Source organism: Malurus melanocephalus, unplaced genomic scaffold (assembly GCF_030028575.1).
Source record: "Malurus melanocephalus ecotype Western Australia unplaced genomic scaffold, MMel_1.1 scaffold_275, whole genome shotgun sequence".
NCBI classification, from domain to species: domain Eukaryota; kingdom Metazoa; phylum Chordata; class Aves; order Passeriformes; family Maluridae; genus Malurus; species Malurus melanocephalus.
Window position 1 is genome coordinate 854,364 of NW_026623507.1, and position 26,707 is coordinate 881,070.

General features: G+C 41.9%; 1 protein-coding gene across 5 annotated transcripts in view; it reads left to right on the forward strand.

The window, feature by feature from the left end:
- The window catches only part of GTF2E1 (general transcription factor IIE subunit 1), a 48,361-nt gene extending 22,752 nt beyond the window's left edge, over window positions 1-25,609 (forward strand). For all 5 annotated transcript variants that reach the window (XM_057376231.1, XM_057376232.1, XM_057376233.1 and 2 more), the window contains 3 exons: window positions 16,406-16,607; window positions 20,902-21,149; window positions 24,159-25,609. In XM_057376231.1, coding sequence (XP_057232214.1) covers window positions 16,406-16,607; window positions 20,902-21,149; window positions 24,159-24,589 — 881 coding nt within the window. In that variant the 3' untranslated portion in view covers window positions 24,590-25,609. The remainder of the gene's footprint in view (window positions 1-16,405; window positions 16,608-20,901; window positions 21,150-24,158) is intronic.
- Window positions 25,610-26,707: the final 1,098 nt, after the last annotated feature.

Genomic DNA, 26,707 nt, shown 5'->3' on the forward strand with positions numbered 1-26,707 from the left:
CCCATATTCTTATCTGGTTTTTAGTGTCTTAAATTCAGTGGAAATTCTTCACCTGTCAAGTGCACCACAGGAATGCCAGTTTAATTCTGTGACTCTGGAAGAACTGTTAAACTGGCACAAGTTGAAGTTAAGTTCACATATGGTCTGATGTATATTCAACTGTTGTGCAAACAATCCAATCTAGGAGAGATGTTGAGCTGTCCTACAAAARTAACAGGGTTTCGTTTTCATCAAGRAAACTATTCATTAATAAAACTTCTTGTTTGTGAAAAACCAGACTCTGTCACTTAATCTTAGAATATTTTTGTGCTAGTCTTTATTATTTTGCTGTGCTTTATCAAACCTATATCAAACCTATATCAAACAGAGATCACAAATATCTTAGCTCAGATTCTGTGCAGTGTTTTGCATATAAAGGTAAAAATCCTCATCTATAATTTTTTTGTCTTGACCCCTGAAACTGCTTAAAAGTGCAAAGGACCAGATGTTACCAGTTTGGGATTTTTAGTGGTGATCTCTAAAATGAATTCAAGCTAGATTAAGTTCTCTTCAGCCCACTTTTAAATCAGCAAGTTCACTCTATCCAGTCTCCCAAAGGGTGTGTGCCTCCCTAAGGGAGCGTGCTAGGAGCAAGAGGAAAAAAAATATGAGGATAAGAATTTGTCATAGGAATCAGACTGCAATTTTGTACTCTTCTTTCAGCCTGCATGTGTTGGAGACTGGGAAAACAGGACAAGAGCATCAAGAGATGTTCAGTGCCAAGTCAGACATAAAATAATGTGTTCAAGTGAAACACACAGCTGGGACTTTTCACTTGAACAGGTTGCAGATGGTCTGTCAGTCCATGTGTAAGGTGCTGGTGCAAGAGTTTGCTATAAGAAAGGCATTCAGTGTCTGTGGGGTATTGATTGAAATATCAGTTATTGGAAGTAATAAGAAGGCAAGGAAGAATGGGTGATCATAGAGGCCTCCAGAGGGATGTGCTTTTTGGGGCCTTTCAGTCATTCTGGCTCACTGGCTTCCAGCATAAACACAGTGGAAAAACAGTCTAAGACTGGCAATCCCTTATTTGAATGTGCAGAAGAAAGCCTGAAACAAGAGATATGGCATTTGTGAACCAGAATGATGATGCAGAATCAAATTTTCCAGGGAAAGATGTTGTTAACAAGCTTATTTATTAAACAGCCCTCAGTGGTGGGAGTGAAGTTCTGTTTGGATTTTTCATCCTTGGTTGTCAATTTTATGTTTGTGGCTTTAAAAACATTGTGTGTGCTTTTGCTTTGAAAAGGAGACACAAAATAGGGAATGAGTATGCAGTAAAAGTATCTGCATTTCAGAAAATGCCGARGGTTATTTTCAGATACAGTGCAGGGTTAGAAGAGATAACCTATCATCCTATTCTGAAGCAGGGTAAATTTAACCTCCATGGCTAGCATATTCCAGGCTTCTTATCCTCAGTTTTTCATAATACCCTAACCTGAAGGGGTTTTTTACCCCGAATTAAAGCTGTGAGTAATCTTTTTATGCATGTGTGAAAKTAAAGAACAGTTTGTCACTGTTTTCATTACTGTAATATCCAAAATTTGCTGTTCCCTACCACCACCTTAAAACCAAACAAGTCTGGCTTTCCAAGTTTCCCTAACAAAACACGTGTTAAGCTGTGTCATTTTATTCATTTGGAATTTTACAGCTGGTCCCTGTCTTCAAATATGGAATCTGAAGCTGTACCTGGTTTATCAAGAGGGGATAGTCATAGGGAAGAATAAAGCAGGGTAACATACTGTGGAGAGTAACAGTCATAGTCATGCACAACAWAGTTATTAATATACACAGCAGCCAGATTTTCTCTTACTTTCCTTGCAGCACAAGTGTGGTTCCTGGCTTTGTCCTCTGTTATAAACCTGGGGTTCTTTACAATGTGCTGCCAAAACAATTGCCCCATTCTGGTCACCCCCCTTCTTTTTTTTTTTTTCTCTTTTTTTTTCCTTCCTCTCTCTTTTATGTTTTGTCCTAACTCAAATGCTATATTTTCTACCCATCTCTACTGAATTTTGTTATATTTATTCCAAGTATTTCTCAATTTGGAATGGCAGTCATATCTCTTAAAGCATTTATAAACCCTACCCTTCAAATTGTGAGCTAAAGTCACAAAATTTAGTTATCTGACACTCACAAGAAAATGCTAACTGTGGTCAGGGCCTCAGTTCATTCSCACCTGATACCAAATTATTGATGCCTACTCACTGAGAATATTGAGAATATTTTTCAGTTGTGCATCCTCCTTATTGTCAGTTCACCTGTAGCAGTTCTCCCTGGTGATGATGTTTTTCAGGACAGTCCAGCATCACCTGTTCTTCAGCATTTAGAATTATTAGATCTCCAGGAAGACAAAGCCAGGATATTCACAGTGGTGCCTGGTGGGAGGACAAGAGGTGATAGATATAGAGAAAAACAAGAGGGTCCAAATGGAAACATGACCTTTTCACTTTGAGCAAGACTTCCCAGAGAGGTTGGACAGTCTCTACCCTTGGGAGGTTTCAAGACATGACTAGATAAAGTCATGAGCAGTCAGGTCTAATTGCCCTCATTTGTGCAAGAAGCTGGGCTAGAGACATGCTGAGATCCATCTATATTTCTGTTCTTTCTTAGATCTGATCGTTTTACTCTTTGTGTTTTTCCTGAGATTTTCCTGTTTTCTATGAGGAAATCATCATCAGATCTTGCTGAATGCATCAGAGATGTGTAACTTGTTTTATCAGCTGTACAAAGCTTTACCTTCCACCTGATTTCCTGCTTTTCTCTATTGCAACATATCAGTTCCCACATGTGATGTTGTCTCTCTGAGGTTTGCTGGTGACAGCAGCCCTTGTGAGCAGTGACACAGCCACAGTGACCCTGTAATTGCCATCTCCTGGGCTGTGCTATCTTACCTGGAAGTGGTGTGAAGGTAGTGAGCAGTGCAGTTACAAAATTTGCCTCCTGGCTGCCCTCTATCTTCATCAAGCCTGTGCTCATGTCTTTGTCCCACCACCCCTGGAGATGGAACATCTTGGTGCTCCTTTTAAAGGAAATTCCTGAATTGTGTCTGTTCTACTCCAGGTTTGTCATACGTTGCAACTAACTGGCACAGCAGCACAGCTGACTTGGGGCAGTGTCTGTGAACACTGCATAGTTTTAACTCTTAGAGGTGAACAGAAGTGATCAAAAAAGCTCTTATGTTGAAATTTTGGGTGGGTCTCAGAAAAAGCAGGCATGCGTGTTCCCATCAGTAATTAATCCACATCCATCACTTTCCCCTAGTTCTCCTACCACTTTGGCCCATTCCTTTGACTTTACCAAACTTACTCATGGATCTGAAAAACCAGCAGGCATTTGCTGTTTGCTGAAGAACAGGCAATTTCTAACCCCTCTGGTGCAGAAGCACTTTTTCCTTTCTGGGATGCTGCATTTTTCCATCTGTTTCCCATCCACTGTGATGCCCAGGGGCGTGTGAGTCCCCCTTTGGCCCCTGACACCATCTCCCAGCATTTCCAGGGGAAAGCTGCCCTTCCTGCCACGCTCTCCACACTGGAGGGAGCAGGGACTGGTTAAAAATAAAATTGGGAGCAGATGGTGAGGCAGATTATTGTTCATCCTAGGGCGATGATGATGATGTGCCAGCTAACTGCTGGTTGTCTATCAGAATTAATCAGGAGCTGTTGTGGCACATGATCAGTGAAGCCACTGCTCCCCTTGGGAAAATGGAAGGAAGAGCAGAGAAACAGCTCTGTAAAAGAAAAGCACTTGTTTTGAAGATACAAGAAGTTTCTGATAGAGAAAAGGCTCTATCAGAAGAAAATCTATCTATCTATAAGAAAAACAGGAATGTTTTTAGGATTTTGAGTTTTTTTTATGTACTAAGACTCTTTTATATATCTGCAGGTATGCTTTGCTTCCARAAAGCCACTGGGAAAACTTGGCCACTTTCTTCTTGCATTTGTTTCACTAGAATTGTAGATTATCTGAAATAAAAAGATCTAAGAGATTTATAGGACCCTTACAAGAACTGTCTATATTGCTAGTATGAAATATTATCCATGAATGCACCTGTTGAGGATTTGTGATCAGTGTCAGAGAAAAGGACTTGACACTTGCTGTGCTCAAAACACTTCACAAATGTTAAATCTCTACACTCACAAAACAGACAAGGCAAAAKCTGACTCAACCCACTGAGCTGAAAGGCAGTATCTGTTCTGATGCTTTAGCAATATGAAGGGTAGTTTATCCATGTTACATTTGTTATTTCCTTATTTTTCACTAAAGAGGCTAATGAAATGGTTTAAGAATTAGCAATGATGGRTCAAATCCAGAAATAAAACAGGGAGTGCATTTTTTGTTATTGTTTTGTAATGAAAAATAACAATAAATTTTGATCACTTAGTCCACTTAGATAACCTGTCAGTCTATTTTGTTAAGCTACTAACGTGTGTTAAATCAAATTTCTTATTTTGTGTATTCAGCTTCAGTTGTCCAGGCTATCTGTCATGGCATCTTCTCTCAGAGTCCACCCAAGCTGGTGTCCAAAGATACATTTTGCTGGGGYGTAATTTGTGGAAAAATTATACTTTGTTTTGGAGGGTGGTATGTTAAGTACTTTTTATCTAAGACTGSCAGGTCTATATAGTCTGTTTTAAATAGCACATTCTCCATAAATATACATTATAAAATACAAAAATTTGGTTWAAAATTGCTATTTCTTCACATTTTTAATCTGTTCTGCTTTCTGTTAAGAAGGTAGTGCTGTTCCAGGTTGTAGCATAATCTGAGGGCTCTGTCTGTAACAGGAAGTAGAAGTCAAGGCTAAATTAAACTGCTTCTAGGTGGTCTAATTTGATATGTTAGAAATAAGATACAGTGTCATAAAGAAAGGTGGTGCCTCTGTATCCAAAATTTGCAGGTGTCAGGGAGGCTTTGTCTGACATTACTGTGAGCTTCATCAGTCTTTAACAGTTCTTTGAGTGAGATGGCAGATCCTGGTGGGTTGTCTGCAACAGCAGTAATCTGTGTATCAGRAACACTGTTAAAATACTCCTGATACTAATAAATCATTTTCTCTTGCCTGGTGTAGAAAATGCTAAGAACTAAAATAAATTTTTTTGCTGGCTTATTTCTTCTTGTGCACAGGTCAGACTGAACTGGAAAACTAGTCTCACTGACTTGATTCTGATCAATTYTCCTGTGTGCTGCTGCAGGAAGGTCAGGCTCTTACTCTTTGGCATCTCTAACGCCTGAAATGTCCTTTCTTACTTATTTTTTTGACTAAGTGAAATAATCTCAGGAACCTGTTTATTTCATTGGCCTCGYCCTTCCAAACTGCTGCTTCCAAATAAGTAGCTGGAGTGAGAGGATGGTTTGAAGGAAGTTGTGTGCACATGGGGTGGCTTGCTCTTTAAATATTTTTAAATGCTTGGATGCTGGTAAGGTAAGGTTTTGCACAAACCCTGCAGTGCGGAGGCGCCTGGCTCCATGGGTGAGCATTACTCAGTTTTACCATGAAACCTGTGATGAGAGATTGCAGTACAGAAGGCAGAAATTACCCTTAGCTGTAGAGATATTTCTCCTCTAGGAAGAAGAGTAATTGAAAACAGCACCTCCTTTCCWAGCAGGTAGTAGAAGGGAGAGTACTGGGAATTTGGTCTTTGTAGTGTTGTTAGCAGAAATGCTGTTTATGAACACAAGCCYGTGGCACTTGTGACTGTTTCATCAGGCAATCCTGTTGTTTTAGTCCCTCCCACCTGTGTAGCCCCATATGGTTTCCATGGCACAAGTCAAAAGAAAAAGGATAGATACAGGCATTCTCACGGAAGGTTAAAAAATACACCTTGTCAGTTTGTTCTCTGAGGCATTTTGGGAGAGAGGTATCCAGACCTCAGCATTTTTTCCAATATACTTCACCTGATGCCCTCTTATCCCCCCTATTTTATTTTTTCAACATTTTTGTAGTCTAGTCTGGGTTAGTTTCCCTTTATGCTCCAGGTTCCCTCCTGGCATCTGTGCAATTCTTTCACTTAGAAACCACCAGTTTATTTCTGTCCAYGGCAATTCTGGCACCATCCTGCAGTTTGGAGCTCAGCTCAGTCCTGAGGAGCCTCTCTTTCCATTTATTCTCCCTTCTATTTAATGAGAAAATGGGGTCCTCCCTGGCAGGGAAGCACTGCCCAAGCTTTCAGGGCTGCTCCCATTATTCTAATGGCCCTGCATGGGCAGAGAGAGGAAGGGTGGTTAAGCACTAAGTGCTGTCTTTGAAGRAAGCTTTTCAATCACACTTTTTTRGACTTCTCTTCACTCTCTCCTGCCAGCTCTGGCCTCRGGTTGTGTGTAGGGGRTTGTGCAGGTGGGATCTGGCTCAGTTTAAATTCTTCCCCAACCAGGAGAGATGGTCCTTCATGGAGCAGTACTAGGACTGATTTCATGGCACGTAGTTATCACAAGGAACAAGGGAAAGACATTTCCTTTGAGAGTAAAGAAAAAAGAACTTCTGCACAAAGGAGTTTCTAAATGGCGTAACATTAAGGAGAAAAGAGAGCAGTGGGTGGCATGACTATCCAGAAGAAAGTCTAAAGGAMCAAAAAAGAATTCATGGATATTTCTGTTTCCTTGATGGCAGGTAAGAAGTGAAGCTTCATGTGCTAAAATGTGAGAAATGCAAAAAGGATCAACAGATTGATAAAAATACTGTATAAGGCAGCAGTTAAAAGGTGGCACTTCCAGGCCAAGTGTATGTGCACAACTTTCTTAATGGGATCTGTTACCTTTTGTGTGGCTGGGTATCCAAGTTAGTTGAGTRGAAAATGCTACCTTGCATCATCCTTCACATTCCCAGTGGACAGTCAACTGGAGAGCAGCACTCATTCTGGTCATATAGTTCTGTATATTTTTGCAGTGCTGGGGTACTGTCAAAAGCTGCAAGCTATGGGCATGGTCTGTTACACCAAAGGAAGGAGGGTACTGTGATGGCTGTTCTGATAATAGTCTATATTATTAAATAACCAACATTGGGAAAATCTGCTCTGTTTGTTGTGAAGGGCCTCCAAAACCTCTTGGAAAATGAAAAGTGGACTTAAGAGCAGCTTGTCCTCTTGGTGTTGGCCCATTCCATTATGTGATGCTGTTGTTGAAAATAAGGCTGGCAGTGACATGCTGGCTTGGAGCTCTTGCCTTAATTCCTCTCCCTTGCTATTTCTAGATGCTGCCATTCCAAGCACTGGTGTGGAAACACACATTTCTGATACTGGCCCCGTTAGCCTTTCAAATACTGCCTTGGGACCATGGTTTAAAGATTTTGTTCTTGCTCTTTGTTCTTAAATAGATTTCTGGTGTGTATATGAGCAGATTTGCATGAAATGCAAAGTCTCAGCATCTACTGTGTGCTCCCTTGGGTACCCTTCTTTTTAACTGGAGTTTATTATAATGAAGAGAAAATGACATTTTACATTTTTTTTATTAATCTGCATTGTTCTCTGCTGATGGCCCTAGTAACTGATGCAGGAGAAGATTYTTCTTGCTACACATTAATTCTGATTCTGAATTCTCTGAGGAGAATTTGAAAGTAAAGGATTTAAGTTGTTGCCATTTCTGAGCAATGGAATTTGAAGCCCTTTTGGACTWTAAGTAGCATAGTAGGTGTGCCAGAGTTCTGAATCTCCTTGGGGGAATGTGTTGTATGATACTAAAGGGATTTGGTAGTGGCAGTGAACATCGAAGAGAAGATCTCTCACAGAAAATCAGAAGTGTTGGTGTGGTTTAAAAAGTGGATCTCAGGCATGGGGAAAGTATTTAACATTTGTCATTGCATGAAACAGAGTGATCTGTGACAAGCCTCTGAAACCTTCTGTTTCCCTGTCCCCAAACATTTGAGATTTTTCAAGGAAGACAAATACTGGCCTTACGTATTTGAAGGTGTTGCCAAGGGTGTCTTACCTTGGCAGTTCCTCCTTCTATTGTTAACGGCAGGGTTCATTTTGTGCCAAGAGRGTCCGGAATGAGTGCTGGACACTATTCTTAGCCATCTGTAATAACATTCTAGCACCACCATTTTTCCAGATTATGCCTGGGATAATGTCACTGCCAGAGTAAAATCCGCTCGGCAGCTTAACTGAGGGACCTTCTGTTTCCAGGACTGCCAGTCCCTCAGTTTTTATACATTTACACACTGCTCTCAGGAAGAATAAATAATACATGAACATATGCATTGGCTAAGTGAAATTTCCTTCTGATTATTGTGAGCCACTGTTTAATGGCAATTACAAAATATGTTTCTTTTATCTTTTGCTGTCCCTGCTGTGTGTTGAACGGTATGCCTTTATCTCTTTTGTTGTTGTTTTTAAAAATTACCATCTTGTTTTTATTTTTTAAACAAATTGATCATTTTTCATATGTTGRTGAGTTGCAGTTTTGAAACCTTGTGAACATTTTTCTGGCAGAATTACCTCATCTGAATCAGAAATAGTGTTACTGCATGAGTGCCCTTAAATGCTGTGGCTGCTACATCTACATTACAAGAATAGAAGCTTTGAAAGGAAGCTGATTGACATTTATCCCAAATGAAATGCTTACTCTCTGTTTAATACCTGGTGGGCAATTCAATACTCTGAATCTATATTACACATGTTTAATATTGAAATGTTTAAGAAGCATTATTAAAGCTCAAAATAGGTACTCAAAAGTCAGAGCTGTATCTTGGTATGCATGTATTGTGAAATGGTGTTGAATTGTATGGTGAAACAGTGTTTTTTCTACTTACTAAATTCATAGAATAAGCCCTTTTCAATCACCCATTTTCAAAGGCTGATTGGAGGGTCAGATAGATATGACTTTCCMAAACCTGTACCTGTAGGCTAAGGAGTTGAATGCTGTTCTAGGAACCTGGATTTTACTCTCCTGTCTCCACCATACAGTCCCATTTCATATTGAATAGCAGGTCAGTGAAGACAAGCTTTTGAAAGGTGAACAGTAATTGCTCATTCTCTAATTTACAGAAACCTATCTTAAAACCTTATGGTCTGATACTGAGAAGGATCAATCTCATAGCTGTGGACTCAGTAGGATTTWTGCTACAATATGTACAGACTTGAGAGAAACTGAATCAAGATTTGGGTCACATAAAGTTAAAAGGAGGAGGGTCTTGATCCCATTTTAAAACAGTATATTACATAACTTCCTTAAAAAATAATAAAGATATTACAATCTTTCTTCAGATAGCAATATTAGTTACATTATTTGTTCCTAGCCCCATTTTTAGCTGAACTGCTGTGCTTGACATTTTCTAATGTGTACTCCACATGCTTCCTCACTCATCTGAGGCAGAATTGTGATAGATTGAGATGTTTTAGCAAATTTCAGCCTAGGATCTGACAATAGGATATGTCCAGCAGTGTAGAGTGTTGGTTGTTGTTGTCCCTCCTGCCCATAATAGTACCTGGTATTAGCTCTTCAGAAAAGGAATATGGGGATAGAGAAGATGCTGTACTTCATKAGCCTGTTACTAGGAGAGCTGTCAGTTTTGGGGGCAGGATGCTGTATTTAGCAATCTGCATCTGCTCAGGCCTCAACCAGGGAGTGGCAATTTGGGTGCAGTGCTGTTGGAGGGATGCTGTGTGCTCAGCTCCAAACTGCAGTGACCTTCTCTGGGAAGCATTGTCCCATGGACAATTCTCTGCTTTCAGCTCTCACCCACATGTTCTGAATCTGTTCTGTCACCATCTCTAACCAAGGCTACTCATCTCAGTTGCAATATCCCTTATTTATAGTTAGAAATTACAAAGCAAATTGGATGAAGCCTGGTGCATTTTGGATTTCAGTGTCAAAAGTGGATGTTTTATTACAGAAGCAGGTCAGTGAAGCTTCCCAAAATGCTGACATTTTCTATACATGGTCCAGTGTTTGTTTTCATGCCACAGGTTTTGATAACAGGGTCTGTTCTGGGGTGTCCCAAGCAGGATTAATATAAAAACTTTCTGTGTCACGTTTCAAGAGAGAGTACTGCAGTCAGCCCTGGGCTGTGGAGTGGCCCCAGGAGCTTAAGATCCAGTGGACCATGAAACTTGTCTCAGAAAGATGAGATGTGGCATTGCATTTTATGTAACACACTGTGCCCTGTAACTGGATCTTTTATTGCATGTGTAGATTCACTGAATTGCTTGCAAGAGAGAATGGTGTATTGCTGTGGTGTTCAGGAGACTGATTTTATTGGTGGATTTCTCTCATTTTTTCCTAAAGCCGCTGCATTTTTGGAACTCACATGTGAATACAAATGTACTCKGAACTATGAGTTTCCAGTAGAGGGAGAAAAGAGGGATGGGGCCAGGGAAGGCTATGTGATGAAATCAGCAGCAGACTCATCTTTCTGTGTGGCAGGAGTGCATTTCCCACTCAGACACACTGGGTTGCTKTCTTGCTGAGAAGGTGAGAACAGTTTGATGAGGGCTGAGAAGTCTGTTTAAGTTTGGGAGTCACTAAAGGACAGCAGCTGCTACAGTCTAATCTGCATTATGATTAATCCAGTTAACAATCYACTGTTTTAACAATTAGCTCTGTTACCAGATCAGTGCATTAAGCTCAGTTAAAACTCTCTTTGCTTTATTTTAACCCCTCAGGTTGCCACTTTTAGTAGGTTGAGTATCTTTGTATCCTAATATGGGGTGTGTTACGATAACTAATAATCCAGGTCTGTTGTAGCCATTTGGCCTACTATTTGTGTCTTTAATGATTCAGCAGAGATATGCCTTTAGGTGCTGCTGTAAACAGTCCTCTAAATCTCGAAAATCAATGGTAATTGAAAAGAACTTAATTATAATTTGTACTGACAGCACTGCCTATTACTTAGGTTGCTAAGTATTTCCATTACATGAGATTGACTCATTTGGGGAGGGCAGGCATAGGAATTGTTTGGTGATTTTTGTTCTGTTCAAAACTTTGTCGAACACTGTAGGCTGAGTTTTTTCCCATTCTGTGCATCTGACTATGTTTAAATTGCTTAGGAAAACTTAATTTAAAAGTTTGGCCATATTGAAGAATRAGCTGATGAGAAAATGGAAGGAGAGACCGGAGAAATGTATATTCTTTTGCCTGTGTAATATTGTTCTGAATGACAGGCTGTGCTGTGAAAGGGTCTTCCATCTCTGGCTTGAAACAGGAAATTAGTTTGATGACCAGGGCTCAAATCAAGAGGCAGAATTAATTGATTTAAGAGCGTAGGGCAGAGAAGCACAGGAATGGAGAGAGGCTAAAATTGGAAAAAGAAGTCCAGGAAAAGAAGAATGCACAGAGAAGTCTGAGAAATGAGAGAAGCCCAGGCTGAGAAAGCAGGACAGATAAACCAAGATTTGCTAGCAAGGAGAATAGGACCATCAGAAAAGGAAAAGTCCAGAATTGGATGGGAATAGATGGGAAGAGCTGCATAGGAAATCTTAGGCATGGGGCTAACAGGTAGAATAGCAGGTTCCCACAAAGCACCCCTTTTTCAAGAAGCTAGAGCAGCACCCAAGGTGTTTTCCTTCTCATCCTCTCTTTGTTCCAGGAGGCTGGCACGGCATCCTGCTCCCCTGCAGCACTGGCAGGCTGTCATCTTGCCTTTGTTGAGTTCAGTGGCCGAGGCCCGTGCGGAACTGAGGGCTCCAGGTCTGCAGCTGAGCCATATGGCTGCTGGCACAGCATCCCAGGGTGGGAGGTGTTTGTCCACCTTCCTGTAGGAAAGAACCTCAGAAACCCCATCCTTTCCTTGGGGTCTTTATACTCTCATTTTAACATCAGGTGAAGCACTCAGGGTTAAGGTGATGCCTTAGGATTTTTCGTTTCTGTATTTTCATGCGTCTGTATTCTTGTACTTCTCTAGTACAGCACTAAAAACTACCATTCTCTCATCTTTAGACAAAACAATCCCTCTCTGAGCCTGAATCCAAGGACACCTCGCTGCCTCAGGGCCCCAAAATATGTAAACAACAGCAAGTTGGGGGGGAGCAAGTTTGGGGTGGTTGACATCATCACGTGTAAAGATCATTGGAGAATTAAGACCCAATATGTTAATAAGGCAGAACTTATAAAAGGTGAAGATCTCGTGACTCAGTGTCCATTTTGGGTGTAGCCTCAGGAGGAGGCTTTTCTCTGCCTAATGTACCAGGGGGGCTGTTAGGCCTGGATTAAAATTGTGTATTCTCATTCTCTTAACTTTGTCTGGCCTCTCTTTCAGATYAGCCTGATTGATAAGGCATCAAAGGAGTGCTGAAATAAAGCTGCTTGTRCATACTGTAACTCTTCCTCTGCGACATAATTCTCCCCTCTGTTAAAACATGCTTTTCTCAATGAGAGAGAGGAATTATGCTTGTAGGATGTACTTTGTGTCTGGCCTTCTGCAGAAAAAGAAAAAATGCCATTTGAGAGTCAGGGAATTACTTGAAGAAAATGGCTGTAGCAGCCACAAGGAACAGATCTTATCCTCCAAGCCAACTGAGTTTTTGTGATGATGAACAAGTCATTTTAAGCTGAGCTTTTCAGAGGCTGTCATTACCTGTTGTACCTAACTCATTGGAGATGCCCAATCCTAGAGCCTGGAAGAAAACTGGTGAGAATACTGCACGCTCTGTTCTGAAACAGAAGTCTCAAAAAAGCATCTCAAATCAAGTACTCCTCAAATCAGCAGATACTTCTGAAATTGTGCCATCTGTGCCTTAGCTCACTCACCATGTAATGGTAATAATGCTACTTCTAAAAGAAAGTTGTGGGAGATTTTGAAAATAAATTAGCTTAATGTTTTGTGATGCAGTCAAGAATAAAGAATTGGATGAGGGTGAAGGCTGGAGGAATAAAAAGGAGCTGAAAGATTATGCTATAAAGTACAGTGTCATGCACCTACCATCTAATGCAAATGTCTGCTRTAAGCATGGAATTCATCAGCTGGAAGCTACAAAGGACGGAGAAAGAAATATCTGGGAGCATTGCTAGGTTTTATGCTAATTGAGGCATCACTTTCATGGTCTATTATAATGTGATCTTAAAAGGTCTCAGTGGCTATCAGAGAAGCACTAATGCCTTTGAGCTTTTGGGAGGACTCATCTGGACACTTGTCTGTACTTCAGTCTTCACTGCAGAAAGATGAGAGCAAACTGGAGAAATAGCCARTGAGGCTGTTAGCAAGGTCAGAGGAATGGGGGGCCAATTTAAAAAGGTAAAKAAAAATATATGGCCTTGCAAAATGAAGGTGGAGAGACGAGTAAGGCAGCAGTTTGTAAATACACCTGAAGGATTAGCAGCAAGATGGAAACTGGATGAGCTGAAGTACAGTTCTTGGCAAAACAGTCATTAGGTTTGAGATTAATGGGAATAAGTTGAGGTTGAAAATTAAATAGTTTTAAATAGCATCCCAAAGGACAGAACGGAAAGAAGGCACCTTGTTTGGCTGGAGGTGAGGCTTGAACCCTTTGACAAGGGTGTGAACAGGGCCTGGGCTCAGATTTAGGAGTCTTCAGCCAGTTAAATATGTTTATTGTAGCAGATGCAGCATGCACACTTGGACATCCTGCCTTCAATGTGCGTGGGTGGTTGACCTTTTCCTTCTCTCTAGTGAAATCAAGTCAGTAGGAATTATCTCTGTRTATTCTGGTCCCATACTTGAGAGTTTGAGCTGCTTCAATCTTAGTAAGCCTTGAGGAGCCAGATTACCAGCATATCTGCCTTCAGAATCGGGGAGCATATGAGGAGATCTCTTTTCAGATGGCTGTTTTTTAACATGCAGCCAGAGAGGTCTGTTGAGTGCCTGAGCATGTGTTCMAAGAAGAGGATGTATATGCTCTCTGTTAACATTTCCAAGATGCAGAAAAAAAAGCCTCGTGTCTGTTTGCTCCARGATATCTGTTTGTCATGGTTTATGCAGCACGTTTGAGTTGAAAAACTCTGTTGTGTAAGGGCTGAAGGGAAAAAATACATTGTTGAAGTGGAAGCATTGCCATTCTAAGGCTTTGGATGGCTTCCACTTCATGTTTGTCACATGCAATTCATATCTGAAAGGAACATGTGTCACTGCTGATGTGATGTGCCATGTCATAAAAGCTTTGGTGACATTTTRTGACCTCTTAAAAGTAACAAAAGGGGTTTGCAACTTGTAAATGCCATCTGCCATGGCAAAGCAACTTCCCAGTTCTCTAATCACATATGCCTCTTGTGAAATGCTGCATCACCTTGAAAAAAATCAGCATATTAATGGAGGAAACTTGTCGTTTCACTCATTCCCAGATTCTTTACATAATTCATCTAWTAACTTTTTTTGCTTATTAAGAACCCTGAGGGGAGGAAGTTGCAGCAAATCCATGATAGCTTTAGGAGTTMTGTTTTATTAGAGCTGTATTTTACGTTCTGATTTTCACTCTCTGAATTGGAATCATTCGCTCTAAGATCTTAATCTTCTGCAGATATTCATGGGGTTCACAGATRTAAGTGTGGTAAGTCTGAGCTGTCTCAGGAACTGGATTTTTGGGGGGTGTGTAAAAGGAGTGGATTGTTCTTCATTAACCTATGTTTGTTCCTGTAGACCATTATGGGAACTGAGATGTGCTAATTAACTTAAAATGAATCAACTTTTGTCACAACGGTAGACTCAGATATGAGACAAGGAGACCAGATTTTGGGTTCAGTTTTTGCTGGGCTGACAGCTTATATAATGAACAGTTTTGAATCAGTAAGGACAGTTTTTACAGCCTGGAAAAAAGTAAGCAGTGTTTCATGCTTGGATAGGAGAGAAGAGCACTTTATCCACTTATCTTTTACTTTGCATAGTGCTGTTGTTGGCTGCTCTGGCTTTTACGTGTCAATAAGACAAACTTTCTAAAGAGACAGTTTATTGCAGGAAATGTGTCTGCATTACAGGTCAGGTACACAACATGCATTAATTTCTGAGTAACAATGAGCAAAAGCTCCTTCAGATGGTGCCAGGGTAGAAAACTGCATCTCTACAGACTGTGGTGAGAGGCAACAGATCTCCCTTCTGTCATAAACAGTGCTTTTTGTATTTGCTGAGAAGAGTGTGAGCATTGTCTAGCCCTCACAGCCAGCTCTGAAGAAGTTAGGTCTGTTTTTATCACTGCRTTACAGGCAGGGAAGGAGGTGTGCTGAAAAATGAAGTGACAACAGTAGCAAATCTGTGTAAGCAGCAAAGCGAGATACCAGAAGCCCTGGTTTGCCAGCTTGTCTCATTGCATTGTCCCCTGTTCTTTTGACTGTGTTTGTACATAGCATTGGTGACATAGCAGCCCTCAATACTGATCCTAATTCTGATTTTTATACATAAGATTATCATTTCCCTGACAGGACCTATCCTCAGGCTCCCTGTTGGTAAAAAGATCTTTTCAATCCTTCATTGGGGTATTGAGAGGTGAAGCCAGATGTGCACGGGTGTCTCAGAATGGATAAATAAAAAAAAAATATCACCCAGGGACAAGAGAAATCAAGAAGCCTGTGATCATCACTCTGAATGTAATGTTCTGAGGTGGCAGGGGTATGTTCTCAGTCCAGCACTTGCAAGACTAAATCATTACACTGAGCTGCTCCCCTCCTCACAGACCATATGGAAAGGTCCCACAGTGCACGTACTGCCCCAAGGGTCCTGCTCACAGATGGAGTGATGAAACCCAAAAGCTGCTCTGCAGGAGTTCAGTGGGTTTTTGTAGCTGCTTTGCCATGCAGCCATTTCAGTCTGACCTGTTTTATAGATCCTGACGAGGACTGCAAAACAAACTTATTTTTAACTGCTATTCACATGATTCTTTTCTTACCATTCTTAATTTTAAGAAGCGAATATGGGAGTTAGGTGCCATAGGTCTTTGCATTGGCTGCTCTGCAGTAATGACTTTTTTGCCTGGTTTGGCCCTGAAACAGAAGGAGAAGCCATCTCTTTTTTTGCAGTAGCTGCAAAGTGACAATGGTTATTTATATTAAGCAGTTCCTGCAGGCTGGTTGGTGCAGKGTGAAACTATGGTGTGGCCCTGGGAGATACCAGTGCAAGCACCTGAAATGGAAGATATTTGAGCTCCTTAGAGGATACTGTGTAGCTTTTTATCACAGCCCAGTCATAGCTGACATTTAAAATGTGATGCAAGAAGAAGGGAGGCAGATTAGGAGATGTCTCAGTAGAGGTATTGCAGCCCATMTGGGCTTTTCAGAGCGAGAAACTGTGCCCAGCCGGGTGTCCCTGGATGGTATCAAAATGCTTGCTTTGTTGTCTGCTTGAATAATAACCAGGTACACCGTGTGTGGGAAGGGATTTTTGGAGCAGAAAAACTCCTTAGCATCCAGCAAGGAAACAGCAAGGCACTGCTGTTGGGAAGACTGCATGAAGAGCTGCTCTCCTTCTAACACTTTGCAACTTTTCTCCTTTTAGGAACTTTCCGCTGTACTTTCTGTGAGACTGAAGTGGAAGAAGATGAGTCGGCAATGCCCAAAAAGGATGCAAGGACACTCGTTGCAAGATTTAATGAGCAGATTGAGCCCATCTATGCGCTGCTGCGTGAGACAGAAGATGTTAACTTAGCCTATGAAATCCTGGAGCCAGAACCCACAGAGATTCCTGCCCTGAAGCAAAGGTGGGAGCACACTTGGTCTTTTCTTAATCCACTCCTTCCTTCTAATGTGTTCCTCTGCTTTCCCAAATCTTGTACCCCACCAACTATGCAAGCAGCTGGCAGATTCCCCAAGGCATGTGTGGGGCTGTAACCATTTTTTACTGAACAAGGCAAACAACTGTTCTTCTGGTCAGCCTCCTACATGTTGTTTTCTGAGGTGGGATGCTTGAACTGCCCAGTGCTTGCCCTTGCCCCCAGTATTTAAAAAATGCAAACTGCAGCTCCTTGGCAAAGTTCTGAAGGTGCCACCTATCCTGTCCTCTATCTCTCAAACACTTATCTTTCACCTGTTCCTTTTGCTTCTACCCAGCTTTTGAAACTAAGCTATCTGCAGTCTGCACCTTGTAATTCAAATCCACATATTACAACATTTTAGTTTGAAGATATTGCTTGTAATAAGTGGGTTTTTTTCTTCTTATTTCATCCACTGTGTTACACACCTCTTCTTTTCAGAAGACCATGTTGGAATCAGAAACTTAAAATGTTCTTACCATGGGAAATGACACTTTCTTTCAGAACATTCCTAGCTTTACAAAAACAGATGATGTTTAAATAATGCAGAAGGATGTGGGGAGCTGTCAGTTTTGTCAGCTGTGGTGAAATGTGATGCACTTCTCTGTATTTAAAAAAAATTAATTAAACACACTGGGGAAAAGAACTGTACCATGAGGGGAAGCATTCCCACAGTGCCTTGGGGTGCTTGGCTTTAGTTAATAGGAGAACAAGCAGGATACATTTTTTTTTCTTTCAGGCTAACCTTGAGAGATAATGTTCCTCATATATTCATGCTAGACAGGCTTCTAATTAATATAATAAAATTTCTTTGTCTATTCATGGTCTTTTTCTAGCCAAGAAGGTAGCTATTTTTCCTCATCATTSTGATGGAAAAACAGAAACATTACAGAGTGGAAAAGATTTTTCCAAGGTCACTCAACATGTCTTTGGTGATATGGGGAATTCTTTGAAGCCATTATACCCAAGCTGAATCACTAGACTTTGCTTTAAAGTCCCTTTTCTGTAGTTTAAGTAGAACTGGAATAACCCTACCAAAAAGAGAGTAATTTTTCAGTCTTCCCCTTTTGTGTACAGGAAATTATCACAGCTGAGGCCTGGTGCAGTCCCATGATTAAATAGCAGCGCCCACTTACTTGACTCTTAAATACTTAAAAAAGATTGTAAATGATTAATTACTCTGTGCAAGGAATGACAGAATAAATAGGTAACTTTTTAAATGCTTACTTGAACACAACTTGCTTCAGCACATGCAATGGATTAATTATTTTTTAACTCTTATTAATTCAAAGCTGCTAATTCCATGAAAGCATTGCTGTGAGATTTTTAAAAGTTCTGAACCCTGGGTTATTTATTCTCTCTGTTTTTGTGGAGTCTTGAGTGTCTGAAATCACTGACAAAACTGACATTTGGGTGATTCTGAAACAAATGGAAAAGGTCACAAAATGCTTGCATCTTCTCTTTGGAGTATCTCAGGCAACTCCATGAGTTTTCAGGAGAGTTACAGCTCTAGGTGTCCCCCACTGATATTGCATAACTGTCATTCACCTGCCTTGGTGGATAGATCTTCATTTATATTTTCCTAAGAGGCTGTTAATTTTCTTAATCGTGGGAGAGCATGAATTAGCCCCACAGGTTTCAAAATAAACCTGCTTTAYTTAAGCCCTTCTCAGTGGTTTTTGAAAAATTACGGATTTTAACAACTCCTCTATTTCCTTGTGTTAAAATAGCAGGATTTCAATTAACAAAAAATCTTCATAGAATTAATTTTCTGTGGTCATGCTGCCAAAAACCATGGGTTGTCTGTTGTGAAGCTGAGGCTCTTAAGAGCAGCACAGTGAAAATGTGTTTTATTTCAAATGTAGCAAAAAAAGAGTTATCCCCATTATCTGAGATCTTTCTTAGTAGTCTGGGCAGGATTGAGATGAAAATATCAAGTTGTTTGCCTACTGCACAGTGTGGTTTCTGAGGCCATACCTCAGCTATGTCAAGGACTATTTATGCTGCCTTTAAACCACTCATTAAGGGATTTACATCTGGGTGAATAAAACAACCCAAAACGTGCAAAATGTAGCCACATCTAAGCCACTGAGCTGCCACAATTCCTGCCTGTGAGGTGGCCATGTGAAATCTAGAGCAAGGTGGGGAAAAAGTAGTTCATAGATCTAAGAAAGAGACATTTAAGAGATCCCTTAATCTGCTCTGTGCTGTCTAATCCTGTAGTTTGGAACAGGCTGCTGAACAGTAGGCTCTCTTCATGCAGAAAGAAGTGTTCCCCTGCTCAGGTAGTCTTGAGGYGATGCTCACACCAACCAACAGTGTCTTGAAGATAAAAAGATGCAAATTGAGGCACATTTTCAAAACTCACTGGGGTCCAAAATTAAACAGAAAGTGTCTCAATGGTTCCACCTCAGTGTGGGACATTGCAATAGATCACGTGAAGTGATTATTACCGTAGGTGTCTCTAAGAACTGTTACTTTCAATTTTGAAACATTCCTGATGTCATGGAATAACTGTTTTGCTGCTAAATAGTTCTGTGTAGGAAAAAAAGTAAATTTCAGGCACACTTAACAGGGATCTCTGTGCAAAAGTATTATTAGGTAGTTCCTGGTACTTCTGAGTGTTTAGTGTCACGCTGTAGTCATGGGGAGGGAGAGCTGCATTGTGCATTCTGTGAGGAAAGTGGATTACATAAAATCGTCAGGGAAACGCTAGTTAGAGATTTCTATTGTGTGGGAAGCAGAGTGGTGCTTTTCACAGAAYACACGCCTGTCTTGGAGAGCTGAAAGGTTCCAACACTTGAAATGACACGCTGGGAGGAAGGTCTCTGTGTGATTCCTGGGGTTACATAAGCAGTACATGCGCATGAGCCTAATGCCCCGAAATTCAGGGCTGCTGGGAAGCTTTCCTAGCAGAGCTGGCTGCAGGATTGCTAAGGACACAGGACATGCTAACACAGATGCTGTGAAATATTTTGCTGACAGATCCCAGCAAATTCACTGAGTAGCCCCCAATCAACCACTCTGGCTGAACACCCCAATATTTTTTATCTGGGAAGAGCACTTCACCTACCTGTGTATTTTCTCCTCACTGTTTGCCCCCAGAAAACCCAGCTCATCAAATAGTGGTAATATCCTTGCTGAACTGAAAAGGAGCCTGCATATTAGTCAGGTCTTCTCCAAGTGCAACTTTATTTTAAGCTTCTTGGATGAAGAAAAGGTCACTGGGTAGACAGCAGCAACTGAACCATGCTCACTGGTGACAATTGTCAGCTCAGCTGGCATCATGGAGTATCCCTGATTTATTTATTCTTGACAAGAGGAGGAGTCAAGGCAGAGCTGTTCCTCATGAAAAGCTGTAGTTACCCCTGGCAGTCAGATGACTGAAATTATATGGCTGAGAGTGGGWGCAGTCTGATGTGCGTTTGTTCCTCTGAAAAGTTGAAATATCATTCTGAAACAGAGGAACAGTCACGTTTGGCTTTCCCCACCCAGAGAGCAGTGAGTTTCCATTAAGTTGCTTTTCCTGATCCGTGCATATGTAGCAGCACAGGCCAGGGCATATTTTATGCTTGTTGCCATCATCAGTGTGCAGAAAATATTTCATCTGATATCCTCTTTCAGTCAGATCCAAACAGGAATGTTTGTCTCCATCAGTCTCCTGAGCTAGAAGAGACTGTGGGGGAAAATGTGCTAAGAACAAAAGAGGGCTAGGATTCCATACCCTTCACATGGGTCAGCACCTCTATTTCCCCAGTTTTTACCCAGAGAAAACAGTGTTTTTAATTGTGAGTTAACTCCTTCAGGAGTCCTGTGATTAGTAACACACAGCTCTGAGCATACTGGGTGCCTGGGCCTACTATCTACCTTGGTTAAACTTCAGTGCTTTTATTAKGCACTATATGGTTGCTGTGTGAAGGCCAAAAAGAGGCTTTGCTAAATATCAGGCTACTGTTTGACTGTGTTTTGCTGCTGTGGCTTTTGTTTCAGGCAATTCTGGGATTTTATGTTTGTTTTTACAYGAGTGCATCTGCCTCTTCAGTGTCTGTGGTGGATATTGCCATGGCCTTATGTAGGGTTTCCCACTGGACATCCACAAGAGATTCCTGGCAGCACATGTTAAAACTGAGAATGAAAGTTCTCAGTGCAGATCACGAGACATAACTAATCATRATTCAAGTGTTTGTGTCAAGGAGGGGCTTGTTCTGAGTGCTCTGTTTTTCTCTCTTTGATTTTGATGCAGCAAGGAGCGTGCAGCTGGTGCTGGTGCAGGGGCAGCAGCTGGCCTTGCAGGTGGCCACCATCGGGAAGCATGGACTACAAAAGGACCATCATATGAGGACTTGTACACCCAGAATGTTGTCATCAGCATGGAGGACCAGGAGGATCTTAACAGGTCTGCAGTTGAAGGCAAGCCAGCCAGAGAGAGACCCATTTGGCTGCGTGAGAGCACCGTGCAAGGGGCTTATGACCCTGATGARATCAAAGATGGTAAGAAATTCAGAGCACAAGTCCTGCTCTGCTTATACAAGGCCTTTAMATTGCTGTCAAAAACATGTTCTCCTGTGCTTGTACAGCTGCTGCTCCCAACTCTGGAGTCTGTCTGCTCCTCTCTGCTGTGCAAAGCACCTGTGTGTAGGCAGATGTAAAAGTTCCTTAGATCCAGGATTGAAATCTAGGTCAGTAAAGCTGAGCTGTCCATGAAATTTTGTGGGGGCTTCTAAAATGTTAATTAACTGTTATGACTTCCACGTTRAGAGCTTATTGCTTCTAGATGAAGGACTTTCAGTTTCATCTAGAAAGCTGTCTCCCTAATAGGTCACTGCTGAAAAATAGCATTTATTAATGTTCAGTGACACTGAAGTCTACCAAATCTATCAGCAGTGTTAATGTGCTCCCAGCCTTCTTGCCACTTGTTTATTGTAACTTGTTATATATGAAGAATACTCAGAAATTGAGCTTCTGGAAATACAGTTCAAAGGTCTGTCACCATGGCAGGTGAGTCTTTGTTCCCTTCCGTTTGTTTCTTTTTTATCTTTGCTTTTATTTTCATTCATCTTGGGGTTGGGTTGTCCATAGACCATGGTCAAGATCCAAGTAGAAACATTCTGCTTTGGTATGTGTGCTGTTTAAGCTTCCATGCCAAAAATAAGAAATGATTTATGATTTTTACAAGAGTGAGTAAATAGATACAATCTTTAGAGTAATTTGAGGGTTATGGACTAAAACTGTTATGCCCCAGGAAGAGAAGGTGGCAAAAGGGAGCCACTTGTGTGAACTCTGGAACTGAAGCAGTGTTCAGGGGAGGAGTGGAGTATTCAGGTATAGCAGAAGTGAAGAAAATGGATGTGATATAAWGGCCAGAAGATACCTAAAGAACTTGTTCCCATATAATGCCTTTCAATTGTATTATGGATCCCAGAACATTTTTCAAATAGTTTAACCAAAGTGAGATGATTGAACAACCTGCTCCTGTAGTCTGTAGCAGATGTTGTTAYTCACCAGCTATGGTGAGTTCTCACCCCATTTTTCTGTTAGACATTCAGTTCACCTGTAGTTTTAAATTGACTCCTTGAGACAACTTTTGGTGTACACARCATAAATGTTTCTCAAGATGCCATTGAGGGACATGCATGTGGAGTGTGTCTGCTTACAGGATGATGGCATCACTGCTTAACCTCCTCAGCTACTGGAGATCAAAGAGGGAATGTGTAGAAATAGCCTGAAATTGCTGCTGCAACACATAAACAGGAAGGACAGAAACTTGGGACCATTAACAGGAGAGATTCACTGCTTGGATCTGACAGGAACAGTTCTTGCAAGCAAGAGACAGCCACAAATTCACCCTTTGTGGAGCTGCTGTGGGCTGTTGCCATTTCACAGCCCTCAGTGTGATGAGCTATGATGTTATTTCACAGAGGAGCTATGATGTTATTTCACAGAGGTGCTCTCCCACAGCCTCTTGTGCTCCACAGTCACAAGCAGTGAGCTGAGCACACAACTGCCAACACGATGCCTTTATTCTTCCTTTCTTTCAAGRATTTGGCAGTGTTSTARTATTAATAGTTGGAGCCATCACCCRTTACTATGACTTCATTTACAATGAAAACAGAAGTCYGGTGAAATTAGGTGTGGTTTTTTTGGCCTTTATTTTATCACAGGAAAGGAGTGGCCACAAACTGCCCTGGCTTTTAGTGCTAAATGCACAACTTAYTTCTTTAGTTTACCAGTTTCACTGTGTTTTTTCATCTCAAGTTGAAAAATGTAACCAGTGCATTTCTGACTGGCAGGGGAGGAAGTCTTTGGGAGGCACCTGCCTGGATATGGTGCTAAAACCATGAGGGTCTGTGTCTTGGAGGAGTGGGCAAGTGGCTGCCTCTRTGAAGGCAGAATGCCAACACCTCAGCTCCAGCAATTGTTCATRGACAGCATCTTTTGGTGCAAGACAGAAAATTTGCCACAGGGAGCCTGTCCTACTTTTTAGGCCTTGTTTTTACGTAAGGTTCTCCATATTTCATTTCTTGTTTTGTTTTCTGCCTTTTTTGGGGGGGGGTTGGTTTTGTTTTTTGCTTGCTTTGTCAGGGTTGTTTGGGTTTGATTTTTTTTTGTTTTTGATACTGCCTGCAGTTCTGTTGGTGCTGGGTGGAATCACAGCCCTCTCCTCAAATGCAGCATTAGAAGAAGTTTTCTGTGGAATACTACTTTTGAGCAGAATTTTACCTTTTGAGTCCATGAACTGCAGACATCCTGCCTACCACTATTAAACCCTCTCAGCTATTACACAGCCACATTTTTTGAAAATGGAGCACAGGCTAGCTGTGTCAGCTGGGACACTGCAGTCCCCTTCAAACAAGAGGTGCATGTAGGGAGCCAGAGGAACTGTCTGGGCTGTATTTCAGCTTGGAGAGCAGGCAATGGTTTAGCACTGTGCTGCACAGCTTGGCTGCAGGCTGTCAGCTGCATCTGCTCCATACCACCACCACATTCCTGTAAGGAGCTTTTCCCTTTCCTGCCTGGTAGATGCACCTCTGAGCTTACCAGGCACAGCTGCTCTAAATGTTTTGTAMCACATGGTTCTCACAGATTCGTCTGCCTGGATCCATTTCTTCTCTGTGTTAATCCTTGCAGGCAGGGAGCTTAGCAGGATAAGGCCTGGGCTTGGGTCTGTGTTTTAAGGACTGCTTTGCTTTCTGCTCCACTGTAGTGCCTGAGTTGGACACTTCCCTAGGGAAGTTCTTTCCAGGTGCCTGCCCATCATGCATTTGTTGTCTTCATTTGCAGTGTGCTCCAAGTCTGGGCCTCCCAGCTTCTGGTTCTCACTCTGCCATTTGAGAAATAACTGTCTCTGTCTTCTAAGGGAGAGGAGGAGTTGGCATAGAGAAAGGGTGTGACGTGATCAACTGCGCTCAGTGGCAGTAATTAGGAAAGGTTAAGAAAACACACAGGGCCATCACACAGATCTCTGTGAGGAAATGCTCATTCCCTCGTGTCCCTTTGCAGGGGGCCGGGATCTGGACACGTTCCAGGATCGTGAGGAGGGCAGGACAGCCCTGGATGACAATGAGGAGGTGATGCGTGCTCTGCTCATCCATGAGAAGAAGACACCTTCGGCTTCCACCGTCACCGTCGGCGGTGCCGCTCCTCTCTCCGGGGGCAACGCCAGTGACTCCGAGAGCGAGACCAGCGAGTCAGAGGAGGARTCCCCTCCCCGTCCTGCTGCCACAGCCTCCACAACGTATGGGCTGGAGGAGGAGGAGGAGGATGAAGAGTTTGAGGTGGTGGCAGAAGACCCCACTGTCACAGTGGCTGGGCGTCCACACTCTTACAGCCAAGTGAGCCAGCGCCCTGAGCTGGTGGCCCAGATGACACCAGAGGAAAAAGAGGTTTACATAGCCATGGGACAACGCATGTTTGAGGACATGTTTGATTAACAGGTCCCTGCCATGGCATTTTTTAAAAGGTGACTTTTTAAGGCACAGGCTCCCTAGCAGAACAGAAGASTGCATCTTCCCTCCCCTGTGCACAGGCAGGGTCACTGTGACTTGGCACTGCTGATCTCAGGCATCATCACCAGAGTCGGGGAGCAGCAAAGTTGCATGTGCCAAAACACGCAGGGGAGGATGAGGCTCAGAAGTGAGGTACAAATCTGCTTCAGGGTGCCCTGCACGGGCAGTGCTTTAACTTTCTCCCAGGCCCTAGCAGCTCCTTCCCCCAATGGTTTTAGGTTGATTTTTGTTGCAAATCCCAGTGAAGTTCTCATCCCTGCCCTCAGAGGACATAAGGGCTCCATAGTCTGAGCAGAGTGCTCTGCAGAGGAGGGTGTAAGTAACACACAGCTGCCTGTGCTTAAGGGGGGAGAAGAGGGAACACTTGTCTGCTGATTGCATGCTTGGAACAGGGCTTGTAGCTGACCCTCTGCCACTGGCCACCAGAGTGGCTGTTTCTAAGCAGGCCTGGAGGCAGCAACCTTTTCTGAAAAGGTTTCTGAACCTTTTCTTGTTCCCCTTTGCTCGCTGCTGGTTCTCAGCACCTCAAGGRCAGGTGTAACTTGAAACAGGCAGAGTGAAAGCCTTGGCAAGCACACACAGTCACTTTTTGTCAGTGTAACAAATGCCCTCCATGGATCTGATCTGCCAGTGCTCTGACTTGCCTGGAGATAYCTTCATTGTCTGGTATTGCTGCCTGTTGCTTCTGCCTAGCCCTGTCCAAACTCCAGTGTTGCAGACAGTTCATAGTGGGCAGAGCTGCTGTCAGGCAGTGCCAGAGAAGTAGCATAACTTAAGTTTTATTTGCAATCTTCCCAGGGCTGTATGATTTTAAGAGGAATTAGACAATTTTGAATTCTGCTTGGCACACTCTTTTACCACAGAAAGACATTTATCAGTGCCTATAGAGCAATATAATGTTTTTTAATGTTCTTCTCTTTCAATTGAAAATGTTGTTTTTTTTTTTTTAAATCGTTTTTTCCAACACAGTACTACAATAAAACAAAATTATAAAAGAGTTCTGTGTTCCAGAGAGTAGGGGCAGCATTATGTGCTGTTCCATTTATATGGGCGCTACAAATTTGYTGTTCACTGAGACTGTAAATCTGTTTTATACTAACTATGCTTTCTATGTTCTGCTAACCTTGTAATGCCTCCTTTGTGGTTTGATTTTCGGCTTCTTGATATTTTGAATCCCCTCTTTTTWAAATAGTGTTTTAAATTTTCTTTTAAGTCATTTTAAAGAGGAATAAATAAACAGAAACTTCTCCCCTTTGTCATCTTTCAGTTTGTCTTGTGCCTAKCTGGGAATGTTGTTTGCTTATCATTTTGATTTATAGGATTCAAGAAAAAAAACAATYTGAGGTCTCCTTTGAGAGAGCTATTTGAAATCCCACTGCACATTGTTTCTCCTTACCAGAGCTTCTTTGACTGCCTCTTGGAATCTCCTGCACTTCCAGGATGGATGTTTCATTACACTGATGCTATGGGAGGCTGSTTTTGATCATTGCCATTTCTTCCTGCCTTCCTCAAGGGAAGCATAGGCTGATGGTAGAGGACTTGCAGACATCATAATGCTGGTTAAAATGGTGTTCCTGTGCAAACAGGCTTCCAAGATCTGGTATCAAGCTTCCAGGTTTCAAATCACAGAGCTGATAAGTCAGATTCAGTGATCAGCTAACACAAAAAAACGTGCTGTACCCATTCTGCCTAGATTTAATCTGGCTGAATTCAATATCAACACTGGAGAAAAGCAGGTAGATTTACAAGGAGCTGAAAGCAGAAACTGAGAGCTAATCCTGAATACAGAAAGCTGCTCGTAGTCATAACTCACCAGTACCTTATACTGAGTTTTCAGTTTGCAAAATCAAGCTGTACGTTTAGTAAAGCTGAAGTGAAGGAATACCCAGCATAACAATCTATAAAGTAGTGTTTTTCTCAATAAACACATTAAATTGTGGATTGTGCAATAGTTGCAGGTTTTGTCATTCAGCAAGGCACGTCCTGCACATGGGGTAATCAGAGCAGTGGTTGTGGGGTTTGCATTTCATCTGTCATCCATCA